General features: G+C 51.9%; 1 protein-coding gene and 2 long non-coding RNA genes across 4 annotated transcripts in view; 2 read left to right on the top strand and 1 right to left on the bottom strand.

The window, feature by feature from the left end:
• The window catches only part of ARHGEF18 (Rho/Rac guanine nucleotide exchange factor 18), a 129,195-nt gene that overhangs the window by 14,853 nt on the left and 92,266 nt on the right, over positions 1–22,076 (top strand). For both annotated transcript variants that reach the window (XR_013409658.1, XM_028839557.2), the window contains exons 2-10: positions 239–363; positions 10,213–10,472; positions 12,591–12,741; positions 13,504–13,618; positions 15,236–15,293; positions 15,811–15,855; positions 17,317–17,394; positions 19,818–19,920; positions 20,088–20,229. Coding sequence is in view for 1 of the 2 variants with exons in the window: in XM_028839557.2 (XP_028695390.2) it covers positions 349–363; positions 10,213–10,472; positions 12,591–12,741; positions 13,504–13,618; positions 15,236–15,293; positions 15,811–15,855; positions 17,317–17,394; positions 19,818–19,920; positions 20,088–20,229 (967 nt within the window). In the remaining variant the exon portion in view is untranslated. The remainder of the gene's footprint in view (positions 1–238; positions 364–10,212; positions 10,473–12,590; positions 12,742–13,503; positions 13,619–15,235; positions 15,294–15,810; positions 15,856–17,316; positions 17,395–19,817; positions 19,921–20,087; positions 20,230–22,076) is intronic.
• Positions 236–21,895, bottom strand: LOC144337043 (uncharacterized). Its single transcript, XR_013409664.1, has 4 exons — positions 21,821–21,895; positions 20,272–20,364; positions 8,025–8,155; positions 236–2,147 (listed from the first exon to the last, which is right to left on the bottom strand). It is a non-coding gene; the product is annotated as an uncharacterized LOC144337043 (long non-coding RNA).
• On the top strand, positions 3,422–9,831 carry LOC144337050 (uncharacterized). The gene is made up of 2 exons (XR_013409671.1): positions 3,422–3,497; positions 9,159–9,831. It is a non-coding gene; the product is annotated as an uncharacterized LOC144337050 (long non-coding RNA).

The following is a 22,076-nucleotide window of genomic DNA, read 5'->3' on the forward strand; positions in this document are numbered from 1 at the left end:
TGATTGACTAGCAATGTCTGTCATAGGCTTAGGATGGGGAAGAGGTGACACGTATGCTGGCTTCAAGATCATTGAGACTATCCTCCCACTCCCCTCACCAACTCATTTTATAGATGAGAAAACTGAGGTCCAGGGTGCAACAGATGCAGATTCTGCACCAACAGATGCAGAATCCAGGTCCTGGCTTCCTTAGCACTCCCAGCTTATCCCTGACACCTTGTCCCTCCTTTCTCCACAGGCTCTGAGCCCAAGTCATGTGTCCAGCCCTGTGACTCTGGAGCTGTGGCTTCGGCCACCAACAGCAGCAGTGGATCCTGGAAACCTGAGAACCCAGACTTCTTCTCTGCCATGGGGGATGATCAGGCAGGTGTCTGACTGCTGAAACGGGCAGCAGCTGATGACAACAGTGGCAGCAAGTACACTTTGTTTAGCACCTGTATTTTACCAGGCACTTTGTATATATTATCTCAGGGAATCCTCATCCAAATTTGCAAAGTCGTTATTATCCTGTTTTACACATGAGGAAACCAGAATCTGTTCTGAAATAAAAAGAGAGAGGAAAGGAGCAATGGAGGGATGAATGGATGGATGGATAGATGGGTGGGTAGATGGCTGGATAGATGGATGGATAGATGTAAGGAAAGAGGAAATCAAGGACAGATGAGTAGAAGGATGGATGGACGGGTGGATGGATGGGTACATGGATGAATAGAAGGGTGGTTAGGTAGATGAATGGATGATGGATGACTAGAAGGAAGAGAGGAAAGATGGGTAGAAGTGTGGGTGAATGGATAAATGGATGATGGGTGAATAAAAAGAAGAAAGCTAGACGGATAGATGGATGGGCCGATGGAAGGAAGGAGGATGGATGAATGGAAGAAGGAAAGAAGGAAGTATGGATGGATGGGTGGATTAAAGGAAGGAAGGAGGGATGGTGGATGAATGAAAGAGTAGAAAGGTGGGTGAATGGAAGGAAGGAAGAAAGATGAGAAGTATGGGTGGATGGATACATGAATGATTGATGAATAAAATGAAAGAAGGAAGGAAGATGGATGAAAGGAAGGAGGATGGATAAATGAAAGAATGAAGGAAGGATGGATGGATAATGGGTGAATGGATGGATGAGAAGAAGGGTGAGTGGAAGGAAGGAAGAAAGAAAGGAAGGAAGGAAGGAAGGAAGAGATAGATGGATGGGTTAATGGAAGGAAGGAGGATGGATAAAAGAAGGAAGGATGGATAAATAATGGGTGGGTGAATGGATGGATGAGTAGAAGTGTGAGAGGAAGGAAGGAAGAAAGGAAGGAAGGAAGGAAGGAAGATGGATGAAAGGAAGGAGGATGGATAAATGAAAGAATGGAGGAAAGATGGATGGATAATGGATGGGTGAATGGATAGATGAGAAGAAGGGTGAGTTGAAGAAAGGAAGGAAGGAAAGAAGGAAGGAAGGAAGGGAGGAAGGAAGGAAGGGAGGGAGGGAGGAAGGAAGGAAGGAAGGAAGGAAGGAAAGAAGGAAGTCAGGCAGGCAGACTAAAACCAAATACAGCCCAGAAAGGTAGACTGACTTGCCTAAGTTCCCATCATGGCAGAGTTGGGATTCAAGCCCAGTCTGACTCTTCAGTCTGAGTCCGTACCCTTTGCTCTCACACACTTTCTCCAAGCGCTTATGTCAGGGGCCTGTGGGGGAGGCCAGCCCCCAGGCTCCAGTCTCAAAAGAAAGACCCTGAAAGCTTGAGGTCCCTGGATGGAGTTGGGGCACAGTTAACATCAAGCCCTAATGGTGTGTGGCTGGCTGGGACTGAGGTCTTGGCAAAGGTCCTGGTGACAGCCTCCAGGCTGCTTCACGGAAGGTCTCCTGGGGTGGAAGATGTGGCATCTAGGAGGTGCACCCTTGAGAGGGCAGGGGCCGGGGAAATGTCTCATGAACACAGTTCAGCTCCAGCTCCACCAGGGACCAAGACGGTCAGGTTGTGTCTGTTGAGTCTTCAGGAAGCAGACTCAGATGGAGCCAGGCTGAAATGGTCAAGCCTTTATACTCCCTTGTCAATCAACCATTGCCGATGGGCTGCCCAGAAAGGGGGCTGAGAGCTGACAGTTCTTTCTCCCACAGCCTCTGGGGATCTCAGTGACTTTCCACAACATCCGCTGCACTAAGGAAAGAGGGTCTGTTATGGTTAAGCCATAAAGGGCAATTCATGTACCCACACTTGTCATTTTATGGAAGGGGACACTGAGGGGCTGGGCACGGTGGCTCACACCTGTAATCACAGCACTTTGGGAGGCCGAGGTGGGCAGATCACTTGAGGTCAGGAGTTTGAGACCAGCCTGGCCAACATGCTCAGCCTGAGCCAGCCTGAGCAATGGGGTAAAACCCTGTCTCTACTGAAAATAAAAAAATCAGCCGGGCATGGAGGTGTGCACCTTTAGTCCCAGCTACTCAGGAGACTGAGGCAAGAGAATCGCTTGAACCCAGGAGGTGGGGATTGCAGTGAGCCAAGATCACACCATTGCACTCCAGCCTGGGTGACAGAATGAGGAAAAAACAAAAAGACATTGAGATGCAAGAAGTGAAGGAATTAGTCCAGATGTCATGGAAAGTCCCGGGTGAAGGATCACAGAACTGGGACTAGAGTTTAGCCCTGCACCTTCCCTGGGATCTGAACCTCTTTGAAAGAGAACCATGGGATGCAGGCAGTTGGGTGGATAACACGGCAATGGGGGGACGGTGGGCTCTGGGGAAGCAGGGAGGCCTGTGAGTAGGCAGCAAGGCTGTGGCCCCACCCCCTGGCAAATCTGCCTCCTCTTCCTGAGTCTCTATTCTCATCATCCACGTGGTCACCAGAGCTGGAGGCCCGGGCACTTTCCTTGCCCCTCCCTCTCCCATCAGGCACCAAGTCCTGTGAATGGTGAACCCCAAGGACCCTCGATTTCTGTGCATTGCACCCTCCTTCCCCTTCCCTGGTGGTGGTCCCCATCATAGCTCCCCCAGGTCATCTGCATGGGTGTCCTGGCTGGGCCACCTGCCTGCATCTTGGCCCCATCCAAGCCCATCGCTGCTCTGCAAGCTTAATACATTTTTTTTTTTTGAGACAGGGTCTCACTCCATCACCCAGGCTGGAGTGCAGTGGCACAATCTCAGCTCACTGCAACCTCCACCTCCCGGGTTCAAGAGATTCTTGTGCCTCAGCCTCCTGAGTAGCTGGGATTACAGGCACACACCACCACGTCCAGCTAATTTATGTATATTTAGTAGAGATGGGGTTTTGCCATGTTGGCCAGGCTGGTCTCAAACTCCTGGATTCATGTGATCTGCCCGCCTTGGCCTCCCGAGGTGCTGGGATTACAGGCGTGAGCCACCGCGCCCAGCCAGCAAGCTGAATAATCTTTCTGAAGGCCAATCACTGCCCTCCCTACCACCACTGTTGATTAAATCTATGCTTTGGCCAGCCAGACTCGTGTTCCCCAACTGTCCACATCTCCAGCCATAGGAACACTGGCCAGTTGCTTAAAGGTGCCATGAGCTCTCCAGCTTGCAGACTTCTAGATGTCCTGTTCTTTCACTGCCTGGAATATGCTTACCTGCAGTATCTGCCTAGCCAGCCCCTACTCAGTCCTCAGACTTTCACTTGCTGCCATTTCCTCCAGGAAGCCCTCCCTGATATTCTTTGGACAGCGTAATCTGTTCCCCCGCAGATCTTCCCCAGCCTGCTGGCTGGAACCTTCTAGCATTCTTGATTATAATGGTTGGGCTTAATCGTCTATCTTCTCCAATTTGCTCCGTGAGGATAGTGGAGACCGTGTGATTCGATTTGGGGCTATCAGAGGCTTGCTCAGAGGAAGGGTCCTGACTCCTGAAATTTATTTATTTTATGTAATTTAATTATTTATTTGTAGAGATGGGGTCTTGCCCTGTCACCCAGGTTGGAGTGCAGTGGTGTGATCATAGCTCACAGCAACCTCTGCCTCCTGATCTCAAGCAATCCTCTCACCTCAGTTTCCAGAGTAGCTGCGACTACAGGTGCACGCCACCACATCCGGCTTGTTTGTTTGTTTTTTGAGACGGAGTCTCACTCTGTCGCCCAGGCTGGAGTGCAGTGGTGCGATCTCCGCTCACTGCAAACTCCACCTCCCGGGTTCACGCCATTCTCCTGCCTCAGCCTTCCGAGTAGCTGGGACTACAGGTGCCCGCCACCTCACCCGGCTAATATTTTTTTTATTTTCAGTAGAGACAGGGTTTCACCGTGTTAGCCAGAATGGTCTTGATCTCCTGAGCTTGTGATCTGCCCACCCCAGCCTCCCAAAGTGCTGGGATTACAGGTGTGAGACACTGTACCCGGCCTTTTTTTTTTTAAAGATGGGATCTTGCTATGTTGCTCAGGCTGATCTCAAACCCCTAGCCTCAACTGATCCTCCTACTTTGACCTCCCAAAGCACTGGGATTACAGGTGTGAGCCACGGCCCTGGCCCCCGACTCATGACATTTAAAAACAGCTACCATAGCAGGATGCAAACCTTGACTGAGGTCTTTCTACCCAATGACCATTTGAAAACCATCTGCCCTGCGAGGCACGGTGGCTCATGTCTGTAATTCCAGCACATTACAGACTGGGTGGCTGAGGTGGGAGGGTCACTTTAGCCCAGGATTTTAAGACCAGCCTGGGCAACATAATAAGACCCTTTCTCTACAAAAAATAAAAAAAAAAAAATTAGCTGGAGCCAGGCATGGTGGCTCACGCCTGTAATCCCAACACTTTGGGACGCTGAGGCAGGTAGATCACCTAAGGTCAGGAGTTCGAGACCAGCCTGGCCAACGTGGTGAAACCTGTCTCTACTAAAAATACAAAATTTAGCCAGGTGTGGTGGTGGGTGCCTGTAGTCCCAGCTACTCAGAAGGCTGAGGCAGGAGAATCACTTGAACCCGGGAGGCAGAGGTTGCAGTGAGCCGAGATCGCACCATTGCACTCCAGCCTAGGCAAGAAGAGTGAAACTCTATTAAAAAAAAAAAAAATATATATATATATATATATATATATATATGTACGTGTGTGTGTGTGTGTGTGTGTGTATATATATATAAATTAGCTGGGCATGGTAGTGCACGCCTGTAGCCCCAACTACTCAGGAGGCTGAGGTAGGAGGATGCCTTGAGCCCAGAAATTCCAGGCTGCAGTGAGCTGTGATGGCGCCAATGCACTCCAGCCTGGGTAACAGAGCAAGATCCTGTCAAAAAAAATAAATAAATAAAAAAGAGAGAGGAAGGAAAGAAGGAAGGGAGGGAGGGAGGGAGGGAGGAAGGAAGGAAGAAGAAAGGAAGGAAGGGAAGGAGGGAGAGGAGAGAAGAAGGGAGGGGAGGGGAGAGAAAAGAAGGAAGGAAGGAAGGAAGGAAAGAAAGAAAGAGAAAGAAAGGCAGGAAAGAAAGAAAGAAAGAAAGAAAGAAAGAAAGAAAGAAAGAAAGAAAGAAAGAAAGAAAGAAAGAAAAGAAAGAGAGAAAGAAAGGCTATCTGCTCTATGATTTATGCCATTTTGTTTGAAATCAAGCCACTTTTTTACATGACAAAATGGGACCAGGGACACATTATGCTTGAAGCTGCTTTGGTGTGTTATGTTTTTCCAATACACAACAAGATCAATAGCTATTTACATTTTTAAGAGAAGCATTTATCCACGTACTACGAAAAACTGTGCGTGGTGAGCCCTTCTGAAGAGTGGGGAGCCCTGGGCTGCTTCGCCTCTGGGTTTGACAGCGGATCCCATCCCCCAAGGCTCCCCCGGGTGTAGGGAACAGGAGCCTGGATTTATAGCATCCTCTCTGGGGTGTCAGGGCCAGCGGGGCAGCATACGATGTTTACTCAGATACCTGGAAGGACCCCACTGGGCTGGTTCTCATCTTTTCTTGCCCAAGATATGTCAGAGCAAAAGTGCAAGCTCCAAAATAAAAGATGAGACACTCACTGTCTCCCTCCCTCAATGTACTTACCAGTGGGAGCTGGAACAGCCTGTACTGCCCGGCTCCCGACTCCCCGGCTCCACCCCCATCTCTGGCCTGGCTCCCACCTCTGCCTCCTCTGAGGGAGGCCAGATGCAGGAGAAAGAGGGAGGCTCAGCCAGGCCAAGAGGCTGTCCTGACATGTTTATATTTACGGGAGGATGAAAACCAGAGACACAAAAAAACCTTTGGGGGCAGAGACAGAAAAGACAGTAGGAGGTTGTCCAGGCACCGGGGGTAGGAATGGAGCCATTTGGGGGGTAGGTGGGGATTTGAAAGGAGGCTGCCACCCAAGTCACATGAGGGCCAGCCAGAGCTAGAGCTGTGGCTCCTTAGAAAGAGACTGAAAAAGAGGGACCCCGGTGATCAAAAGGCAGAGGGAGGAAGAGGAGGCAGAGGAGGAGTCAGCAGGGAGGTGGGAGGGAAACGAGGATGGTGGCCACAAAGGAGAGATTCAGGAAGAAGGCAGGCTGTGGAAACAGTAGAGTGAGTCCTTAGGAAGCTAAACCTAAAATTAGCCAGGCACAGTGGCTCACGCCCATAATCCCAGCACTCTGGGAGGCCGAGGCGGGTGAATCATGAGGTTAGGAGTTCAGGAGAGCAGCCTGGCCAAGATGGTGAAACCCTGTCTCTACTAAAAATACAGGCCGGGCGCGGTGGCTCAAGCCTGTAATCCCAGCACTTTGGGAGGCCGAGACGGGCGGATCACGAGGTCAGGAGATCGAGACCATCCTGGCGAACATGGTGAAACCCCGTCTCTACTAAAAAAAAATACAAAAAGGCCGGGCGCGGTGGCTCAAGCCTGTAATCCCAGCACTTTGGGAGGCCGAGACGGGCGGATCACGAGGTCAGGAGATCGAGACCATCCTGGCTAACACAGTGAAACCCCGTCTCTACTAAAAATACAAAAACTTAGCCGGGCGAGGTGGCAGGCGCCTGTACTCCCAGCTACTCGGGAGGCTGAGGCAGGAGAATGGCATGAACCTAGGAGGCGGAGCTTGCAGTGAGCTGAGATCCGGCCACTGCACTCCAGCCTGGGCGACAGAGCGAGACTCCATCTCAAACAAACAAACAAACAAACAAACAAACAAAAAAATAGCCTGGTATGGTGGCAGGCGCCTGTTATTCCAGCTACTCGGGAGGCTGAGGCAGTAGAATTGTTTGAACCCGGGAGGCAGAGATTGCAGTGAGCTGAGATAGCGCCGTTGCACTCCAGCCTGGGCGACAGAGTGAGACTGCATCTCAAAAAAATAAAAATAAAATAAAAAAAGAAAGTTAAACCTAAAATTGCCACGCAATTGTGCCACTGAACTCCAGCCTAGGTGACAGAGTGAGAGGCTGTCTCAAAAAAAAGAATAAAAGAGTTTGGGCACAGTGGCTCACGCCTGTCTTCCCGGCACTTTGGGAGGCCGAGTGGGAGAGGATCACCTGAAATCAGGAATTTGAGACCAGCCTGGGCAACATGATGAAACCATGTCTCTACTGAAAATAGAAAAATCAGCCCGACGTGGTGGTGCACACCTGTATTTCCAACTACTCAGGAGGGTGAGGCACGAGAATCGTTTGAACCCAGGAGGCAGAGGTTGCAGTGAGCCGAGATGGTGCCACTGCACTCCAGCCTGGGTGACAGAGCGAGACTCTGTCTCAAATAATAATAATAATAATAGGGCCGGGCGCGGTGGCTCACGCCTGTAATCCCAGCACTTTGGGAGGCCGAGGCGGGCGGATCACAAGGTCAGGAGATCAAGACCACGGTGAAACCCCGTCTCTACTAAAAATACAAAAAATTAGCCGGGCGCAGTGGCGGGCGCCTGTAGTCCCAGCTACTCAGGAAGCTGAGGCAGGAGAATGGTGTGAACCCAGGAGGCGGAGCTTGCAGTGAGCCGAGATCGCGCCACTGCCCTCCAGCCAGGGGGACAGAGCAAGACTCCATCTCAAAAATAATAATAATAATAATAATAATAATAATAATAATAAACCATACAATCCAGCAATTCCACTTCTGGATATCTTCCCAGAAGAACTGAGAGCAAGGACTCACAATATTCGCACACTGATGTTGATAGCAGCGTTATTCACAAGAGCCAATAGATGGAAAGAGCCCAGGTGTCCGTTGATGGATGGATGAATAAATGCGATGTGATCCATCCACACAATGGAATACAAGTCAACCTTAAGAAGGAAGGAAATTCTGACACGTGCTGCAATGTAGAGGAACCGTGAGGATGCTATGCTCGGTGAAATAAACCAGACACAAAAGGACAAATACTGCCTGATTCCCCTCGTAGGAGGTCTCTGGACTCGTCGGGTTCAAGATTTACCACCCCCCGCTTTTTTTTTTTTTGGAGACAGGGTCTTTCTTTGTCACCCAGGCTAGAGTGCGGTAGTATGATCACAGCTCACTGCAGCTTCGACCTCCAGGCTCAAGTGATTCTCCCACCTCAGACTCCCAAGTAGCTGGGACTACAGGTGCCTGCCACCATGCCCAGCTCAATTTAAATTTTTTTTTTGTAGAGATAGGGTCTTGTTGTGTTGTCCAGGCTGGTCTCAAACTCCTGGGCTCAAGCGATCCTCCCAGATTGCTGGGATTCCAAGGCATGAGCCACCACGCCAGGCCTGGTCAGATTCATGGAGACAGAAAGTAGAAGGGTGGGTGCCAGGGGCTGGGGAGGGAAATAAGGAGCGAGTGTTTCATGGGAACAAAATTTTAGTTTGGGAAGATGAGAAAGTTCTGGAGATACATGGAGGTGGTGGTTGCACAGCAATGAGAATGTGCTTAATGATGCTGAACTGGGCACTTAAAAATGGTTAAGAGATGGGCCCGGGAACGGTGGCTCCCGCCTGTAATCCCAACACTGGGAGGCTGAGGCAGGCAGATCACCTGAAGTCAGGAGTTCAAGACCATCCTGGCCAACATCGTGAAGCCCTGTCTCTACTAAAAAATATATATATAAATTATCCAGAAGCAGTGGCACATGCCTGTAATCCCAGCACCTCGGGAGGCCGAGGCAGGCGAATCCCCTGAGGTCAGGAGTTCGAGACCAGCCCGACCAACATGGTGAAACCCCATCTCTACTGAAAATACAAAAATTAGCTGGGCATAATGGAGGGTGCCTGTAATCCCAGCTTCTCAGGAGGCTGAGGCAGAAGAATCGCTTGAACCCGGGAGGTGGAGGTTGCAGTGAGCCGAGATCATGCCACTATACTCCAGCCTAGGCGACAAAAGACTCCATCTTGAAAAAAAAAAAAAAGGTTAAGATGATAAATTTTATGTGATGTGTATTTCACTGCAATAAAAAGAAGGGAGCGGCCAAATCTATAAAGACATCAACATGGGTGAGTTCAGGTAAAAGGGCAAACCCTGCATACCTCCTCCTTGCTCATCCCAAGATAGATGTGGACACGGACCCCCTGCCTCCTGCCGGCCAAGATGTGCAGCTGACAAATTGAGAGCATCCACCAAGGGCTGCCTGAGGTCACATGGATGCCTGGAGCCACATCTCAGCACTGGCCTCACATGGAGCCATGGGGGAAGCCTACCCACCCACCTACCCACCAAATCCTGTGTGCAGACAGTCCTAACAAAGGCCTGAAAAAGGACAATTCCTGTCCTCCAGATCCTGACAGCCCAGAGGAGGGGCATCTTACCAACCTTGAGGAGTCAGGAAAGCAACCTGGAGGGCATGCCCAAGTTGGGTTTTGACGGATGCATAGGAGTTCACCAGACAGACTCAGGATGGGCCGGGTGGGAGAGGAGGTTTTGCAAGGAGAAGAAAAGGTAGGTGCCCTGGCTGGACAGAATGACAAATAGAATGACTGGGAGGAGAAGAGGGAAGTGAAGGACAAAAGAAGGGAAGGAAAAAGAAATAGGAACAGGAGCAGGAACTGTACCAAAAAAAAACAACCAAAAAAAATAGATAATCAGATGGAAACTCAGTGACGAGAAGTACTTTGCCAAGGCTAGAAGTAGGGGAATTTGGCATGGAAGACCAGACTTCTGGTCCTTTTGTGGGGGTGAGGTCTTGAAGGTCCAGGTTAGACAGGGCACTGGGGGATTACTCCCTCCCATTCCATTCCACTCGCTGTGAGAAGGGCACTAAGCCCAGGATGGACAGGTGGGGGACAGGCAGGGTCTGAACATTGGGAGCAGGGACCTTGTGGTCAAGAGACCCCAGGCTCTGCTGCCCCTTGGTGAACATCTTCTCTCTCCTCACCCTCCCAACCTACAGGAGGATGATTTTCCCAGGCGGCTCAGCGAGAGTGCGGAGGACCTCAGCCTGGATTTGGGGGCCCTTCAGGGCAGCGAGTATCTGCAGGACCTGGGCCTTGGGGCCCCTTCCCACAGCCAGCCTGGGGAGGCCCCAGACAGCCGCGCCCCCAGTGAAGAACCAGGAAGGGATTCTCTTTTCTCCAACTTGGCGGGGTCCCAGGACTTGTCAAGGCGGCGCAGCTGGGAAAGGTCGCGGAGCTGCTCAGAGAGCTGGCGGAGGTCAGCTGCTGACTGCCTGCCTCCCACAATGCACCCCTGGGACAGGGCAGGGGTCCAGAAGGCCAGAGCCAGGTCTTGAGACAAGCTTCCCCTTGCACCTGCCATGGTCCCCAACCTTTTTGGCACCAGGGACCGGTTTCATGGAAGATAATTTTTCCATGGACCCAGGGGGAAAGGGGATACTTTCTGGATAATTCAAGCATATTCCATTTATCGTGCACTTTATTTCTATTATTATTACATTGTAATACATAATTAAATAATTATACAACTTATCATCATATAGAATCAGTGGGAGCCCTGAGCCTGTTTTCCTGCACTAGCTGGTCCATTTTGGGGGTGATGGGATCATCAGGCATTAGATTCTCTTTTTTTTTTTGAGACGGAATCTCACTACATTGCCCAGGCTAGAGTGCAGTGGCGTGATCTCGGTTCACTGCAATCTCCACCTCCCGGGTCCAGGCGATTCTCCTGCCTCAGTCTCCCGAGTAGCTGGGATTACAGGCGTGCACCACCACACCAGGCTAATTTTTGTATTTTTAGTAGAGATGGGGTTTCACCATGTTGGTCAGGCTGGTCTTGAACTCCTGACCTCATGATCCACCTGCCTTGGCCTCCCAAAGTGCTGGGATTACAGGCGTGAGCCACTGCGCCTGGCCGTCCGTGACCTTTTAGCCTGGGCGACAGGGTGAGACTCCGTCTTAAATAAATAAATAAATAAATAAATAAATAAATAAATAAATAAATAAATGGTCACGGACCAGTACCTACCAGTCTGTGGCTCAGGGTTGGGGATCCCTGCTGTAGGGACATGAGGGGCATCTGCACCATCAGAGGCAGCCCAAAAAACTTGCACGTGAGGCCAGGCACAGTGGCTCACACCTGTAATCCCAGCACCTTGGGAGGCCAAGGCGGGTGGATCACCTGAGGTCAGGAGTTCAAGACCAGCCTGGTCAACATGGCAAAAACCCCTGTCTACTAGAAATGCAAAAATTAGCCTGGCATGGTGGTGCACACCTGTAGTCCCAGCTACTTGGGAGGCTGAGGCCCGAGAATTGCTTGAACCCAGGAGACAGAGGTTGCAGTGAGCCAGGATTGTGCCACTTGCACTCCAGCCTGGGGGACAGAGCAAGACTCTATCTAAAAAAAAACAAAAACAAAAACAAAACAGAAAGAAAGAAAAAAAAATCGACTGCACGCACACACTGCAAGCACACACACTGCAAGCACACAAAAACCCAATCTTGCACACCTGCTGAGAGTACAGCCATGCTCAGCCCCCATCAGACCCATGCATATAAGCCTAAATGTGATGTGCATCCATGCACTTATGATCAAACCGGAAATGTGTGAGATGCCAGGCACCCCACAGTAGCAGCACCAAATAGTAGGAGGGGCGCTCTAGCCACCTCTAACCTGTGTCTCTCAACCCCTTCCAAGTCATCCCAAATAGAAATTCAGGCCGGGTGCAGTGGCTCATGCCTGTAATCCCAGGACTTTGGGAAGCAGAGTCAGGGGGATCACCTGAGGTCAGGAGTTTGAGACCAGCCTGGCCAACGTGGTGAAGCCCTGTCTCTACTAAAAATGTAAAAATTAACTGGGTATAGTGGTGCATGCCTGTAATCCCACCTACTTGGGAGGCCGAGGTAGGAGAATCGCTTGAACCTGGGAGGCGGAGGTTGCAGCGAGCCGAGATTGTGCAGAGGTTGCAGCGAGCTGAGATTGTGCCACCGCACTCCAGCCTGGGTGACAGAGTGAGACTCTGTCTCAAAAAAAAAAAAAAAAAAAGAAAGAGGGAAGGGAAAGGGAAGGGGAAGGGGAAGGGAAAAGGAAAAGAGAAGAAAAGAGAAAAGAAAAAAAAAAACAGTCTGTGTAAAAACGATCTGAGATGCAAACGTAGCTCCAACAAATATAACCAGGCTGGCTTTCTTTGTACTCTCCCCTTGTCACCAACTCCTCTCATATTGGGAGGTCTAGACCCCTCTCTGTGGCCTGTGCACCCTTCCCTGTCCTGGAAGGGCCCCCTTGCATGTTCTTTCAAGTCCCCCTGGATGCCTGGGGCAGCAGCCAGGTGGGCAAGACCTGCGGAAGCCCCAGTACCTTGTCTTCTCCCACTAGGCTCAGCCTCGATGCCTCAGCTGTGGATGAGGAACCCTGTCTCCCTCGAACACTGGCCAGCCTTGCTTTGAACCTGCCGGGAGGAGGGCTGAAGACTTGGACTCAAGAGTGTCTGTCTGGGGGCGGGACCCCTGCAGAGAGCCCAGGCAAAGTGGGTGTAACCTGCAGCCACCCCTGACAATAGCATATTTTTGGGTCCAGAAGCCAGTGCTATGGGTAGGAAGGAGAGGCTCGCCAGGGCTGGTGGTGTTTACCCACCATGGCGGGGTGGGGGGTGCTTATCTACGGCGTGGCCCGTGCCTCGGTAGTCTCTGGGTCCTAAGATTCCAGCCCAGGCCTAAAGGGTTTTCCCTGGGTAAGCATCTAGGGCAGGCTATGCATGGCCATGACTGCAACCCAAGGGCTGGAGACAAGCGGGTGGGGGATGTCTTATCTTGCAGTTTTAGCCAGGCTTGGAGGATCTTTGCCTGGAGTGTAGCCTGCAGCCGGAAGGCAGCTGTGTCTGTGGTTGGGGTAGGCAGCTAAGGAGAATTGTCTCTGACCTGAGATCCCAGCTCACACCTGAGGAATGCATGCTTGGAGTGGCTGGTGGCTGAGACATCTCTGGCTGTGATCACAAATGACCCTGGGGGAAATTTCTGGCCATTGTTGGAACCTGTGACCCTGATACCTGGGGCTCCAGCTCATAGCTGGAGGCTCCTCGGCCAGGACTACATCTCTGTGACTGGGGAGGGGGTGGCTGAACCCATGCCCTATGGCCAGGGGGGAATGGCTGGAGGCTGAGGCTTGGATGAGTGTGTCACCCGGTTTCTGTGGAGGTGGCCCTGGCTGTGGGTGGGGACCCTCAACCTAGGGAACCTGCCTGCCGTCCAGGCTGCCTTCCCAGCTTAGTGAGATGTTTAATTCCCTGCAGGAATGTGACAGCCCCAAGAAAAGAGTGAGGTCAAGGTCCGTTCCTGTGTCCTCCTATGAGATCCGCTCCCCGGAAATCTCTCCGGATTTGGAAGTGCCTGCTCCACCTGTTCAAGGTAGCCAGCCTGGGAGTTTCCTTCATTCAAACCAAGTCAGGGAAAGAGGAACCTGGCCAACATGGTGAAACCCTGTTGGGGTTTCATCCTTCATCCTGGAGAGTCCCCCTGATGGGGCTCCCAATGGGCCCCAGGGAACGGAAGGGAGCTGGCTTAGGGTCCCCTGGGCAGGGACTGGGCAGAATGTTGGGGGAAACCAGAGAGGGGAAAGGACCTCCAGCATCTGTCCCTCCTCCTCTCCCTGCAGCCCTCGAGCCAGTGTGAGATTGCCCCATTGCAATGACCTTGCCTCCGAGATTCTCTCTCTTCTCTCTCTGATTCTTTTTTTTTTTTTTTTTTTTTTTTTTTTTGAGACAGAGTCTCGCTGTGTCACCCAGGCTGCAGTGCAGTGGTGCAATCTCAGCTCACTGCAACCTCTGCCTCCCGGGTTCAAACGATTCTCCTGCCTCAACCTCCCAAGTAGCTGGGACTACAAGCACCCGATACCACGCCCGGCTAATTTTTGTATTTTTAGTAGACACAGGGTTTCGCCATGTTGGCCAGGCTGGTCTCAAAGTCCTGACCTCAAGTGATCGGCTCGCCTCAACCTCCCAAAGTGCTGGGATTACAGGCGTGAACCACCGCGCCTGGCATTCTGTTTATCTCTTTCTTTATCTCTGAATTTTTATCGTGAGACCTTGCACCTCTCTGGCATCAGACAAACCTGGAGTCTAAACACATAACAAGTCTCTGAGCCTCTGTGGCTTCCTCTATTAGAAGAGGCGCGGCACTTTGGGAGGCCAAGGCAGGTGAATAGCTTGAGCCCAGGAGTTTGAGGCCAGCCTGGGCAACATGGCAAAACCTTGTCTCTACTAAAAATATAAAAACAATTAGCTGGGCATGACGGTGTGCACCTGTAGTCCCAGCTACTTGGGAGGCTGAGATGGGAGGATTGCTTAAACCCAGGAGGTCAAGGCTGCAGTGAGCTCTGATGGCAGGACTGCACTCCACTCTGGGTGACAGAGTGAAACTGTCTCAAAAAAAAAAAAAAAAAAGGTCTGGCGCGGTGGCTCATGCCTGTAATCCTAGCGCTTTGGGAGGCCGAGGCAGGTGGATCACATGAGATCAGGAGTTTGAGACCAGCCTGGCCAACATGGTGAAACCCCATCTCTACTAAAAATACAAGAATTAGCCGGGCATAGTGGTGCGTGCCTGTAATCCCAGCTAGAGGCTGAGGCAGGAGAATCGCTTGAACCCAGGAGGCGGAGGTTGCAGTGAGCCGAGATTGAGCCATTGCACTCCATCCAGGGTGACAGAGTGAGACTCTGTCTAAGGAAAAAAAGGGGAGGGGGGATAATAAGCGTTATCTCCTTAAGGCCACTTGGAGAGTCTGCTGAGCTCACACATGTAAAGCATTTAGTAGGGTGTAAGCACTCACGAGACACTGGGGACAGCTGCGTTTGTCCCTGGCTGTCTGTCCTCTTCTTGTCTCTGTTCCCTGAGAGTACAGGCCTTGTCTGCATGGCCTCCAGTTCTGCAGGGACTCGGGGTGGCATCTGGGAGGGCTCTGCTGGGCTGGTCCTGTCCCAGAACTCCTCACAACTGTGCTTCCTGGGATGGGGGGGGGGCTTCTTCCAGGCCTGGAACCTCCAGTGCTGGAGTGCATGGAAAAAGACCACGTGGAACCAGATCACGTGTGAGTTTCTGCCTCGTGGTGGGGGAGGGACCACCAGGGAACAGACCGGAAAGTCAGGGCTGCGGGAGGAGGGCTGAGGGAGGAGGGCTGCGGCAGGAGGGCTGCCAGGGTGCAGCGTTGCTGGCCATAAGTGACCAGGGCCAGACACCGTCCCACTAGTCCCCCATAACCTCATCTTCTTTCTGACACCGTCCTTCTCCCGGCGGGAGAGGCCCAGGCCCCTCAGAAAGGTTCTCAGTGTAGCCTTGGGAGATAATTGTGGCTTTTTTTTTTTCTTGTGAGACTTGGTCTCCCTCTGTCACCCAGGCTGGAGTGCAGTGGTACAATCTCGGCTCACTGCAGCCTCCGCCTCCCAGGTTCAAGCGATTTTCCTGCCTCAGCCTCCAGAGTGGCTGGCTTTGAGTAGGGTCTGCATCAGGACCTGAGGCCTGGTTGGGCAACCCCAGCTTGTCTCTGGGAGGGTGTCTGTCACCTGGAGCTAACGTGGGCTGTTCTAATCCCACCCCAACCCCCACAGGCTGATTGTCCAGCAGGTGCTTCAAGAACTTCGACAGTACCATGGGTAAGTGGGAATCGGGACAGGCATGAGGGGACAGACGTGGAGGAACAAAGTGGGAGACAAGAGTAGGAGACATGCAGGGGCGTGTACAGGTGTGGGAGACAGGGGTAGAGAAGACTGGGTGAGGGCTGGGTGAGGTGCCTCATGCCTGGAATCCCAGCACTTTGGGAAGCCGAGGAGGGTGGATCACCTGAGGTCAGGAGTTCGAGACCAGCCTGGCACACATGGCAAAACCCTGTCTCTACTAAAAATACAAAAATTAGCCAGGCACAGTGGCGGGCACCTGTAATCCCAGCTACTTGGGAGGCTGAGGCAGGAGAATCGCTTGAACCCGGAAAGTGGAGGTTGCAGCGAGCCAAGATCGCGCCATTGTAGTCCAGCCTGGGTGACACAGCGAGACTCTGACTTAAAAAAAAAAAGAAAGAAGAAAGGGAAGGCTGCATTCAAGGGAAGAAAAATGAGGCAGGAGAGGAAGGAGGAGGCTAGAAGACAAGAGGTGGAGTGGGGCAGGCTGCCCCGGCACAGGGGGCCCTTGGAGCAAACAGGTAAAGGTGCCTCCTGCCTAAGACACTACCATCTGTTACAAAGTCTTCTTGTAGCCGGGTGCAGTGGCTCACACCACTGTAATCCCAACACTTTGGGAGGCCAAGGTGGGAGGATCATTTGGAGGCCAGGAGTTTGAGACCAGCTTGGGAAAAATAGTGAGACCCTGTTTCTACAAAAAAAAAAAAATTTGCTGGGTGAGGTGGCTCATACCTGTAATCCCAGCAATTTGGGAGGCTGAGTTGGGAGGATTGTTTGAGCCCAGGAGTTTCAGACCAGCCTGGGCAACAGAGTGAGACTCTGTCTGTATAAATTTTTGTTGTTGTTGTTAGCTGGGCGTGGTGGCACATACCTGTAGTCCCAGCTACTCTAGGGGGTGTGGGGGTGTTGACGCAGGAGAATGGCTGAGTCCAAGCATTGAAGGCTGCCATGAGCCATGATTATGCCACTGCACACCAGCCTGAGCAACAGAGCCAAACCCTGTTTAAAAAAAAAATTGCGTAAGATTTAAGTACTTGGTTAAAAAAAAAATTAAAAATTAGCCAGGCATGGTGGCACATGCCTATAGTCCCAGCTACTCAGGAGACTGAGGCGGGAGGATCACTCAAGCCCCACAGGTCGAGGCTGCAGTGAGCTGTGATTGTACCACTACACTCCAGCCTGGGCAACAGAGCAAGACCCCATCTCTATTTAAAAAGAAAAAAAAAATCTTCCTGCTAACACTGATTTTGTTCAGCCAAGACACATTACTGCCCTCTGCTGGAAAACTTGTCACAATGTCTCACACACAAGCCCAGAGTGTCAAGGACGGGTGGGCTCTTAGACGGGGTACCTGGTACCTGCCTGTACTTGGTAGCACTGGGGTAGGGGAGTGGGAGAGGAGGCTGCCGACCCAGGTATCTGTCCCCTCTGATCCTGCAGGGCCCGGCAGAGGGCTTGCATGTCACCCAGCTCCGGAGAAGCCCACTCGAACCTGACCTGGTTTGAATTCCTGTCGGAGTAAGTATACAGACCTGCTGCAAGTGAGAACGGCAGGGGAGGGCAGCCTTGGATTTGAACAAGGGTTTACGGATGGTCCTTTGGGTCAGGCCCCCTGTGCTGGAGGCAGGAGCTGGGGCCCCCATCAGGGCAATGGGGGGAGCTGGCAGGGAAGGGAGGGATGAGGCTCTTATACCGTGAGAGAACAGAGGAAGACTTCCTGGAGGAGGTGACGATGTAAGCAGGGTTCTGACGGAAGGGTAGGAGTTTGCCAATATGTGCAGATGAGGATGAAGGAAACAAAATGGAATTAGAAGGCTTAGGGAATGACATCAGAGTAGGGCGGGGAGGAGGGAAGGTGGGAGAAGTCAGCAGAGACCAGACCACCTCAGCCACACGACAGAGCTCAGACTTTATCCTAAAGAGCAGTGGGGCTCGGGCGTGATGACTCATGCCTATAATCCCAGCACTTTGGGAGGCTGAGAAGGGTGGATCGTCTGAGGTCGGCAGTTCAAGATCAGCCTGACCAACATGGTGAAACCCAATCTCTACTAAAAATACAAAAATTAGCCGGACGTGGTGGCGGGTGCCTGTAATCCCAGCTACTCAGGAGGCTGAAGCAGGAGAATCACTTGAACCCAGGAGGCGAAGGTTGCAGTGAGCCGAGATCGCACCCTTGCACTCCAGCCTGGACGACAGAGTGAAACTCCCTCTCAAAAATAAATAAATAAATAAATAGCAGGGGGGCCTACGAGCATGAGCATCATCAGTTCTGGTGATAGGATGGGGACAGGATGAGGATCACAGACAGGGCTGAAGGTCCCTGAATCCTTCTCTCTCCCTTCTTTCCTCCCTCCCTCTCTCATTCACTCATTCATTCATTCAACAAACATTTACGGATATTTACAAAGTTCCAGAAGCCACTTGGACTGGGATCGGGGGCACAGACTGGAGAAATGGCATCTCTGCCCAGAAAACAGATCCTACCAGAGCAGGAATCATGTCTGCCTTATATGTCACTGACCTAATATTTATTAAATGAGGGTGTGCCTGAAATCCAGGAAGCTATGCCAGTGACCCGGGGATGGAGTTGGGGATGGGGGAGGAGACAGAAGAACGAGCAGGATTTAAAGACCAATTAGGGCCGGGTGCGGTGGCTCATGCCTGTAATCCCAGCACTTTGGGAGGCTGAGGCAGACGGATCACCGGAGGTCAGGAGTTCGAGACCAGCCTGGCCAACATGGTGAAACCCCGCCTCTACTAAAAATACAAAACAGGTTGGGCGTGGTGGCTCACACCTGTAATCCCAACACTTTGGGAGGCCGAGGCGAGCGGATCATGAGGTCAGGATCGAGACCATCCTGGCTAACACGGTGAAACCCTAACTCTACTGAAAATACAAAAAATTAGCTGGGCATGGTGGTGGGCGCCTGTAGTCCCAGCTACTCGGGAGGCTGAGGCAGGAGAGTGGCGTGAATCCAGGAGGCAGAGCTTGCAGTGAGCCGAGATCGCACCACTGCACTCCAGCCTGGGCGACAGAGCAAGACTCAGTCTCAAAACAAAAACAAAAACAAAAAACAAAAGAAAAACCAACAATTAGCTGTGGCACACACCTGTGGTCTCAGCTACTCGGGAAGCTGAGGCATGAGAATTGCTTGAACCTGGAGGCAGTGGTTGCAGTGAGTGGTGATTGCACCACTGCACTCCAGCCTGGGTTACAAAGTGAGACTCTGTGTCAAAAAATAAATAAATAGGCCGGGCGCGGTGGCTCAAGCCTGTAATCCCAGCACTTTGGGAGGCCGAGACGGGCGATCACGAGGTCAGGAGATCGAGACCATCCTGGCTAACACGGTGAAACTCCATCTCTACTAAAAAATACAAAAAACTAGCCGGGCGAGGTGATGGGCGCCTGTAGTCCCTGCTACTAGGGAGGCTGAGGCAGGAGAATGGCGTAAACCCAGGAGGTGGAGCTTGCAGTGAGCTGAGATCCGGCCACTGCATTCCAGCCTGGGCGACAGAGCGAGACTCCGTCTCAAAAAAAAAATACAAATTTAAAAATAATAATAAATAAATAAATAAGGTCAATTAGATACCGGGTGGGGGTGGGGGGTGTGAATTAGAGGTAGAAATCACAAGTGAACAGAGTTGAAATTCCTAGCCCAGGCATTGAGGGACCTCAAACCTGAGATCATGTTGCATTTCTGTCTGCAAACCCAGTCCCCAAAGCTCCCAGAACTTTGCAAACATTCATTCATGTTTGCTGAGTGAATAGGTAAGAGAGGGAAGGAGGGAGGGAAGGAGGAAGTCAAGGGCCAGGGAAGGGGTAAGGCAGGACCGGGAGGCCACAGGGAGACAGGTTCCAGGTGGGTTCCTGGAGCAACCCACAGGGCTGCCTCAGAATGGCCCCTGGCCCCCTCTAGTGGATGTTCCCTCTTGTCCCCCAGGAGCGAGGACAGTGCTGGCAAGAATGAGAAGAGTGACAAGAGTACCAGCGTGAAGCGCAGGCTGAGCTGCCTCCGCAGTCGAGTGACCAGGCAGAAGGAGAAGGTCAGGGGAGCTGAGCCACGGGGGCCCCCCTCTGCCTTCCCCAGCTTGGCATGCTGCCCTTAACCCGGGAGCCCTGTGACTGGGGCTGGCGGTGCACTGCGTACACAGTACCTAAGAGGGCCAGCCCCTGCAGAGGGCATCCTGAGACCTGCCTCTGTCCCATCCAGGGGAAGAGCCCGGCACATCTAAAGGACAAGGGCCAGGATGCACGAGAGAGGCGGGAGTGTGTCAATGGGCACCAGCTCGTGCAAGGGACCTTCTCCAGCCCCTCCAGCTGCCCCCTGTGTGGCAAACCCTTGTTGAGCTCGGGTAAGTCTGGTGGCCCAATCCATCCTCCTGGAGGGCAGTCACCTTCTCTTCTTCGTGTCCTTTCAGTCATACTTCTGGGCTCTCTTGATGTGTGTGTGCATCCTCGTTCTGTTTTGCCCTCTCCTTGGCGGTTCCCTGGAAAGAACCAAGGATGGCTCCCTGGGCACAGGGTCCCTTGGGCTAACTCAGGACTGGCAACAGTCCCTTTAAGTCCCAGCTTTTGACAATGTGGGAATCCTCCTGCAGCATCTGGACTTGAGCCATGGATGGGTTTGCTAGGGCTGTCATGACAAAGCACCACTTACCAGGTGGCTTAACCATCAGAGATATATTCCCTTGCAGTTCTGGAGGCTTAAAGTCTAAGATCAAGGGCTGAGCTTCATATGAAGGTGCCAGGAAATGATCCGTTCCAGGCATCTCTCCTGGCTTCATCCCTTAGCGTCACATGGCCCTGTCTGTATCCCAATTTCCCGTTTCTATAAGGATACCAGCCACATTGGATTAGGGGCTCACCAGACTCCAGTGTGGCCTCATCTTAGCTTATTTACACTCACAAAGACTCTATTTACAAATAAGGTCACATCCTAAAGGATGGAAGTGGGGGAGTAGGATTGCAACATATGAATTTGACGGTGGGGAGGCATATAATTTTTTTTTTTTTTTTTTTTTTTTTTGAGACGGAGTCTCACGCTGTTGCCCAGGCTGGAGTGCAGTGGCGCGACCTCGGCTCACTGCAAGCTCCGCCTCCCGGGTTCCCGCCATTCTCCTGCCTCAGCCTCCTGAGTAGCTGGGACTACAGGCGCCCGCCACCGCGCCCGGCTAATTTTTTTTTTGTATTTTTAGTAGAGACGGGGTTTCACTGTGGTCTCGATCTCCTGACCTTGTGATCCGCCCGCCTCGGCCTCCCAAAGTGCTGGGATTACAGGCTTGAGCCACCGCGCCCGGCCGAGGCATATAATTTTATCCATAACAGGTCGTTTTCTGCTTCTTGGGGCTCTTGGTGGTTGCGGGGTTGCGAGGGGAAGAGTCTCTACTCAAGAAAGAGTACCGGATTCAAGAGACTCCCAGAAAGAGATGGCTCTGGTCATGGCTGGGATTTAGAACTTAGTCTTTTTGCAAATAAGCTCCACTTTGAAGGGAATGAAGAAGAGGAGGTGGTGGCGATTGTGTGTCAGAAAAGATGCGTGCGCCGTTTGTAGCAAGAATCCAAACCGCCGTCTGTGGCTGGCAGAACTCAGGCTAGTTCACAGTTTCTGGACCTTAGCGCTGTCAACATTTGGGTCCAGGTAATTCTTTGTTCTAAGGGGCTATCCTGTGCATCGTAGGATATTGAGTAGCATCCCTGGCACCTGCCCTCTAAATGCCAGTAATAACCACCTCCTACCTCCAGTTGCAACAACCAAAAATGTCTCCAGCCATGGCCATAAGTCTGCTGGGGGGCAGAATTGCCTCCAGACAGGAATCAATGGGTGAATGAGATGGGCAAGCAGATCCTAGATAGGCTTAGACCATGCAGTGAGAGCAACATCTCCACCCCGGGGCAAGTGCTTCTGAGCAACCTGACCGCAGGTTTTGCATTTGTTGGCTTTACCTGCTCCAGGCGCAGGAATTTTCCTTCTTTCTCGTTTCCCTCTCTTTCTGTAGTGCCGTTGCTGGCCATGGGGCTGGGCGTGGCTGTTGGTGGTCAGTGGTGTCAAGGCTGTTCCTCTTTGAGCTTTTCCTTTGTTAGGCAATCCTCATCCAGCTCTGTGACCCATGAGCCGTCCTCAGCAGAGGCTGGCATGGGCTTTTTGCAAAATCTTTTTTTTTTTTTTGCGACAGGATTTCACTCTGTTGCCCAGGCTGAA

The sequence above is a fragment of the Macaca mulatta genome, chromosome 19 (assembly GCF_049350105.2).
Source record: "Macaca mulatta isolate MMU2019108-1 chromosome 19, T2T-MMU8v2.0, whole genome shotgun sequence".
NCBI lineage: Eukaryota > Metazoa > Chordata > Mammalia > Primates > Cercopithecidae > Macaca > Macaca mulatta.